The following is an 8179-nucleotide window of genomic DNA, read 5'->3' on the forward strand; positions in this document are numbered from 1 at the left end:
AGTCCCCATAGAAATATCTAAATATGTCTTCTAACTTCACCAATTGCTTTTTCCCATGTCTTTTGCACATTTGCCTTCTCTATACAACCAGCGCGTTGCATCATGTGAAGTTTTTCTACCAGTGGTCTAATCATGTGAAACCGCGCAGTCCATGCACAATGAGAACATTAAGGGGTCAGTTTCCACCGACTGGACTGCATTTCCCATGCTGCGGTGGGCGTAGACGAGGCGGATACGCAACAACATGCCTTGATGCCTCTTGGTCTTTCTCTGTGAACGCTTGCAAACAAGTTGCGCCTGGAGCTGCTGAGGGGACTAAGACTGATCGGTAGGCCAAAACTCATTTTTAATGAACAGATAAGACAGGAGGAGCGTGGGCGATCATTAAAAGGCACGGTACTCGCACGGATTCCGTGTTGTTTTCCCTCCGTTAACTTTCTTGCACCACCCACCAACAACGGACAACAACGGCTTTCTCCGCGTCCGACTGTACTGTACGTGGAAGTTGTCTTACATTAGCACAGAAGCCTTTCATATTCTGTACTGTGAGGATATCGGCTTATAAATGAGTTTTTGTATGCATTGGACGTTTTTATGTCATGACAAAAATACGCACGTAGAAAGTTGAACTCTTGAAGCCGTCAAACAAAAATAGATGCGTCCAAAGCGAAGATCGTCTCTGCTGATAACTGCTGTCAGTGCTCTGGAAAGTTCTGCCGTATATAAACATATTCAAGTTAATCAGCCGATTATGAAATTATAATGTGACAATGCTTCACGCGCACACACACGCGCACTTTATGCGCGCGCACTTTTCTCAGACTAGTGTTCCGACCGCATCAGCACTTCTGTGTTTACTTTCCTCCACGTCAGAATAGATAGTGAATCGGCTGAAATGGCAAATATGACCCCCTGATCACACCGTAAACAAAACAAACACAAAAAAGAAATGTCCCAGGCTGAACATTTTCTGTCTGTTCGCACTCTTTCAATGAGAAACACATGAAAAGCCACCGTGTGCGTCAAAAAACAAACAAACAAAAGCTTATTTATTTCATATAATTGTGTGAATCAAATGTGATCAGAGCTGGAATGATTAATTGATTACTCAAGTGACAGAGGGATTATTTAAAAAATCATTTCGTTAATTAGTGGCCGTCTTTTATATCTTTCATCATGTTAGACAGTTGATCATTGTATTACTTGTTTGTGTATTGTATTAAAGAAACAAGATAGCTGATTATATCCTTCCTCTCTGGGCCCACATGTGAATATTTTCTAGAGGTGCAATGATTAATCAATAAGATCTACAGAAAACTAATGGCTTCAGCCATTTTTCAAGCGAAAATGTCAAACGCTCTGGTTCCAGCTCCTCAAATGTCAGCATGTGATGCTTGTCTTCGTCATACATGAAAGTAAACTGAGTATCTTTGAGTTTTGATTGGTCCAATAAAACAAGCTTTGGAGAATGGGCACTATTCACTATTTTGTGATGATTCATAGACAAAAAGATTGATTGACAAAATAAACTGCAGGTGAGTTGATAAAAAGAATAATACCTTGTAGCAGCTCTTATTTGTTGTTTTTCTCAATAAATTGAATATCTTTGGGTTTTGGACGGTTGGTTGATCAAAACTAGCAATTTGAAGACATCTCTTTAAATTGTCTTACATTTTCTAGATTCAACGATTAGTCAGTTTATTGATAAAATAACCATCAGATTGATCAGTAATGTAAAGAATCGTTAGTTGCAGCTGGATGTGATGAATTTAAAATCATAGATTGCCATAGGATAAGTTCTTACATCAGTCCTTGCACTTTTTAATACATTTTTATGAATTTGGGTCGGCCTAATACACAGTTAATCTTCTTTTGACTTTTGGGGTCAATTTCTCTTCCTGAGTCCAGCAGCCTGAGTGGATCTCCAAGGAACCAACAGTTAGTTCTGTGTTAATTGATGATGGTCTTATGTTATCACTCCTGTTGTTGGGGGAAATCTATACTAAGGGTGGTTGAACACCGAATTAGTCAATTAGATTGCTAATTAATAGCAAGCATTTTTTATTATCGACCCTTGCTGCCATGGCAAACCATGAGGGTCAATTGCAGTTAGGTCCAGTCAGCAAACAGGGAATCTGGAGCGGACTGAACTCCCCTCGGTCCACTGTGCACTTTAATCTAATCTATTCTGATTAGCTAAAGCCACAATAACGAACATCAACCAGTTCATTACCCATAAGAGTTTTTGCTGTAGGCCTGCTGGGAGGGACAGTTAGGTCTAAATGCAAAAGAAATGAACACATGTCTTTCGGTTTTTGTTGGATATGTTGCCAGAGTTGTCAGAATGTCAGATTTTTGGCCCGAATGAACCAGGTTGCTTCCACATGTGGTCGGTCTGGCTCGATGGAGCACAAAGTTTAGTATTCTCTCCTCTCCTTCCCAGCACTGGCGGAGCTCTAAGGCCAAAATCCCCTTTTCTGCTCCTCTGCTTCCTTACATACAAATGAGTCTTCTTTCAGTCGAACTCATATGTTAGAATTACTGCTGGGAACATCCACTTTATCCTCTTATGGGTAATTGGCAGTAGATTTGTTTTGTTAAATCTCAGACACATCTTTCAAGTTTACATCCTGACAGCGTAATACCTCTAAGTGCTGTGAAATCACTTTGTGCAGCAATGCAGATCATGTAAGACAATGCTCGAAATGTAATGAAGGCTTTGAACTGACAGGGAAACGAGATAGACTGAGAAACAGGTTGACATCTCGTCTGCTGATCTGACTGAGGCCCTTTTCCTGGATGTCTCTGATAGTTCAGTGATTTTTAAATCAATATTTCTTGACTAACCAGAACGGTTGAGCAAAATTAGGGGACTGTGCTACACAAAGGCTTTTGCAGTAATCATTTTATTGAACACATTTTCCCCTAATAACCAGTGTTGATATGAATAGAGCAAATGATGTATGGAAGACATAGACACTAACTGTTATCTCTCTTTCATGACAGGGAAGACAAACGGACATAACAACGGGGCCAGAGTGAAACAAACGCGGTTCCCTGGAAATCACTTTTATGATCCTTAGACCGGCAACTCTCAAATTTGCCCACTGAACGGCACAAGTCATGTACCAGGTTGTACCGGGAGGCGCGGGAGGCACAATTACAGATGTTATCCCCAAGCAGAAACACAGCAAGGACACTCGACCCTTAGTCGGAGCTGGAGTAATCGGCCTGGTGCTGGTGATTGCAGCAGTGACTGCATGGTGTTATTACATAGCCTCTCTACGCAAAGCTGAGCTGCTTAAGACTCAGCTGCTGGATCTGAATAAGGATGGCTACATTATCCGCAACCAGGGAGGGGCTATTGTTTTCAGAATGGATTTCAGGTTGGTAATTTTCAATGGTCTTTGAAATTTGCTGTTTGTGTAATGACACATATCTCAGAAAATTAGTGTTAAATGTAAATAACACAAGTCATTTCAGTTAGCTGACTGTTACAGCAAAAATGTGAGGTGTGTGTTGAGAGAGATTGCTTGAAAATGTAATTATATTTAAATCTTGGCAGGTCAGGTACGCTGGATTTGGATTCATGCTCTAAAGAAGGGGAGATTCTGAGCTGTGGAAGCACCACTGATAGAAAGCTGAACTTCTTCATCGAAACAGTGCGACCCAAGGACACGGTACAATGCTACCGTGTGCGTTGGGAGGAACTGGTTCCTGACATTCCTGTTGAGCATGCCATGACATACAAGTTTGCACACTGGTATGGTGGTGCAGTGTCAGCAATTCAGCACTGGCCCATTTCTATTTCTGGCCAACATGCTCCCAAACCCTTTGTCACGAGCGACATCTACTCAAACCGCAACGAATTTGGTGGAATTTTGGAGAGTTATTGGCTTTCATCCAATGCAACTGCCATCAAAATAAACAACTCTGTGCCCTTCCACCTCGGCTGGAATGACACAGAGAAGACCATGTACTTCCAGGCGCGATACAATGACAGTCCTTTCAAGCCAAACCCAGGAGAGGCACCGTGTGCTGAGCTTAGCTACAGAGTGTGCGTAGGCTTGGATGTAACGTCCATACACAAGTACATGGTGCGCAGATACTTCAACAAACCAAACAAAGTGCCTGCCAAAGTCATGTTCCGCCATCCTATATGGTCAACTTGGGCGCTACATAAGACTGACATCGACCAAGAGAAAGTCTTGAAGTATGCTGCCAACATCCGCAAGTATAACTTTAACTGTAGCCACATGGAACTAGATGACCGCTACACCAGCCGCTACGGAGAATTTGAGTTTGATCCGACAAAGTTCCCCAATGCCTCGGCCATGTTCCAAAAGCTCAAATCAGACGGATTTCTGGTGTCACTCTGGATTCACCCTTTTGTTAACTATGACTCTGAAAACTTCCATACTTGCGTAGAGAGGGGGCTGTTTGTCCGGGAGCCTACGGGCCGGCTGCCAGCCTTGGTGCGCTGGTGGAATGGCATTGGCGGCATTTTGGACTTCACAAATCCAGAAGCCCGTGATTGGTTTTCCTCCCAGCTACGTTCGCTGCGCTCCAGGTATGGAGTGTCATCTTTCAAGTTTGACGCAGGGGAGACCAACTACTTACCATGGAAATTTAGTACCAGAACTCCCATTCGGGACCCGAGTTTTTTCACAAGACGTTACACGGAAATGGCAATTCCTTATAATGATAGAGCTGAGCTGCGCAGTGGCTACCAGTCCCAGAACATATCCTGCTTCTTCAGACCAATTGACAGAGACTCTGTGTGGGGCTACGAGTTGGGTCTCAAGTCTCTTATCCCCACGGTGCTCACCATCAGCATTCTCGGCTATCAGTTTATTCTACCAGACATGATCGGAGGGAATGCCTACCTGAACCGCACAGATGGAAATCGTGCATTACCCGATCGAGAGCTCTATATCCGCTGGCTGGAGCTGTCGGCCTTCATGCCCTCCATGCAGTTTTCTATTCCGCCGTGGGAATACGACAACGAGGTGGTCGAAATTGCTCGGAAATACACAGCCCTCCATGAGAGTATTGTGGCGCCACGGGTCCTGGAGCTGGCTGGTGAGGTGCTGGACACCGGGGATCCAATCATACGGCCCCTGTGGTGGATTGCCACAGGTGATGAGACAGCCTATAAAATCGACTCCCAGTTCCTGATTGGGGATGACCTCATGGTAGCCCCAGTTTTAGAGCCTGGAAAGCAAGAGCGCGACATCTACCTCCCCGCCGGCCGTTGGAGAAGTTACAAGGGGGAGAGATTTGATATCAAGGAGCCTCTGCACCTCACAGACTATCCTGTAGATCTGGATGAAATTGCTTACTTTGTTTGGGTGTAGCCAGAAGGGAATATAAAGCCGAACAGACTTGATTAGCCTGTGCTTCAATTTGCTTGTAAGACAAGCTCAACGAATTTAGTTTTTATGCTTGACAGGAGGGACGTTGCATGAAAGGTTGTTTGTTATGGAAAAATGTTTCTGTAACAAAATATGACTTTTTAAAAATAATTTAAGAATTTACCACAGCATTACCACACAAATGTGAAACACCACTTCACTCAGAAATGATCAAAAGCTCATCTGAATGTTTTATTTCATTTTTTTTTTGTGTGGTTTAGTGGACAGATAGTTCAGTAGTGTCCTTTTCAAGAGAAAATGTAATCTTTGCTGACTGTTAGCCACAAGTGACGCTTGTGGGTTAATGATAAATGGCAAAGCTAACACAACAGTAGCACAAGTAGAGAAGTCAACAAACTGACCCAGGAATGCCAGTTACACAGCAACATCTGTTTAAAGCTAGCTAACGTTAGCTAGCATTAGCCACCATAAGCTACAAGGTCATACCAGACCAAACAAGGCTTTGCAAAACCCCAGCATGTATTAAAGTAAGAGTGTGTTTTAATGCGTACGAATTCAGATTTTCATTTTTACAAGGAAGAATGTGTTATTTAGCCTTTCAAAAGTTAGTCTCGCTAAGTCACATATGTGAAACGTTTGTCAAAAAGGGAATATGCAAACTGTGAACTGAGTATGGCATAATTGCCATTGTGTGCCATAAAGTTGCATTTTTAAGTGTCGTAGTTTAAGCCAAACAGATGTCATGAAGCAGATAGTAGGCGACAAAAAACCTTTTACATTGATAACAAGCCATCTCAGTTTGACTGAGATATCCTACTGTCCTTTGACTCCTCTGCTCGTCTGCTGCGAGACACTTCTCAGGAAGTCAGGTTTTATGCTTCACTTATCAGGATGAATGCTTGAAGTTTAATCACTACAAACAGCGTGTGCTCTCATTTGTGTAACAGTGTCATGTAGCTACTCTTAGACCAGAAGAAGATGCCTTTTATTAGGCACTAAATATTTTATGCTCTTCCTCAGGTAACAGCTTTTTCTGGCTGCAGTGTGTTCTCAAGTGCTTGCTAATTGTCTTTATTGTGCTTTGCTGACCTCCAAATGCAGCTAAACAGCTAATACTATAATTGACTTCCACATCCAAAATAATCAGTCTCTGTTGTTTGTAATTCTGGAACGCTGTTCCTTTATTGTTATGCAGTGTGGAAGTCTATAGAAGCAATGAATTTAGCAGCATTTAATGATCAAATTAAATGGTACAGTGTGTTTTCTCACCTTGTGTTTTGCTGATGTAAATATTTTGCAACTGCAGTGATATCCATATGTTGTGCCATATGTTAATAATTACTGCCACATACTATGTGTGATTTGCTGTTATGCTACACATTTATTATTGTTACATATTGCACATTTGTACGTAGTATTATTGTAATATTATAATTTAACTCTTTGTGGTGTAGTTGTAAAACATATGCCACAAAACTTAAGTTTCCATCATGTAGCTGTCTAAAAAATGTTTTTTTTCATATTCTGGATCAAAGTACGTCATGTAAAATCATGCATCTTGTTATCTAAAACTGATGCGTTGAACTTGGGGTAAGGCAGCAAGCATATTCCTTTAAATGACTTCTCACAGTCAAACCAATAACGAATAATATTGGTAACACGGTCCAGCAGATTCTGCCGGTGCAATTCTGACATTTGGCAATATTTAAATGCTGTCTACCTTTCACTCATCATGCAGCTCCATGCTGACTGTGTGTGTGCTTTGACATGTGGCCTGCAGGTTGACCTCAGTGGGGTTTGTGTGTGCCTTTTGACATAGTTTCATCATAACAACACTGCCTATTTATAACAGTTCTCACTCAGCATCTGGGCCAGGCCAACCTCCGAGGCTATTTCTGTCTCAGACTGTCTTGCTTTATGACAGGACTGCGAGGCTGCATCTCAGACTGAATGTTTCTTTGCTTTTGGCTCTTATGACCCAGCGTGTGCTGTTTGCCTCCAGTTATTCTCACTGAGCACTGGCAACATTTGCATGCGACTTAAGGGCAGCACTAATTTCAGCAAGAGTGCATATTTGATGTCAATTTTTGGTGAATGTATTAAAAGAAATCAAGTTTGACTTTAGCTGTTTGTGAGCATTTTTTGTTGTGCTTAAGACTGATTTAACATCCTCTTAGAGTGATCAATATATGCCAGACTTTTACATTTCACACACATCTACAAATAAAATACAAGAAGAAAAGACACATGGACATTCAGGTCAGTGCAACCAGTGAGCCAATAACAACCTGTAACCTCTTACAAGCCTGCAACACATGAAAGCTAATATGCCTATCAATTCAATATTGAAAGAGACACCCTTGAGGGACTTTTCCAACTTTTGGCGCCTGGCTCATCATGGGGCAATAATGACAAGGTGATGAAACAATTGTGCAGGTTATTTGGAGGCTGTGTTTAGATCAATACATCATCTGGTGGTTCATGATGTGAGGCCAGAGAGCAAGTGATACAGAAGTGTGCGGCCAGACGGCAAGAATAAAAAAGATAAACAGCAGGAGAAAACAGCAACAATATTTAATAGAATTACAGCATTAAGCATGATTGTTCTCTCTGAGTTCAAACCGCCTGGCTGGACCACTTCTTACAGCTATAGTCAATCTTTCATATGTTTGGGGAATTTATTCCATTTCACAACAGCGGGATATGCTGGAGAACCTCTTTACTTTATTTGCCAATGCCTCATCTTTCTTCAGAATTGATCTCGACCCGCAGCCTGTGCGGGGAGGACATACATTCATTGATTA

General features: G+C 42.0%; 1 protein-coding gene across 1 annotated transcript; it reads left to right on the top strand.

Moving 5' to 3' along the window:
• Nucleotides 1–237: 237 nt before the first annotated feature.
• Nucleotides 238–7479, top strand: myorg (myogenesis regulating glycosidase (putative)). Its single transcript, XM_041954666.1, has 3 exons — nt 238–328; nt 3007–3386; nt 3566–7479. Exons 2-3 carry the CDS (start codon nt 3124–3126, stop codon nt 5355–5357), a joined length of 2055 nt encoding a protein of 684 aa, XP_041810600.1. The 5' UTR covers nt 238–328; nt 3007–3123; the 3' UTR covers nt 5358–7479.
• Nucleotides 7480–8179: the final 700 nt, after the last annotated feature.

The sequence above is a fragment of the Chelmon rostratus genome, chromosome 2, assembly GCF_017976325.1.
Source record: "Chelmon rostratus isolate fCheRos1 chromosome 2, fCheRos1.pri, whole genome shotgun sequence".
NCBI lineage: Eukaryota > Metazoa > Chordata > Actinopteri > Chaetodontiformes > Chaetodontidae > Chelmon > Chelmon rostratus.

Bases quoted from the DNA above. Each gene is read 5' to 3' on its own strand.
- myorg (XM_041954666.1), top strand. From the start codon at position 3,124: ATGTACCAGGTTGTACCGGGAGGCGCGGGAGGCACAATTACAGATGTT. The intron at 3,387-3,565 runs GTTGGTAATTTT...AAATCTTGGCAG, and splicing joins GTTTTCAGAATGGATTTCAG to GTCAGGTACGCTGGATTTGG.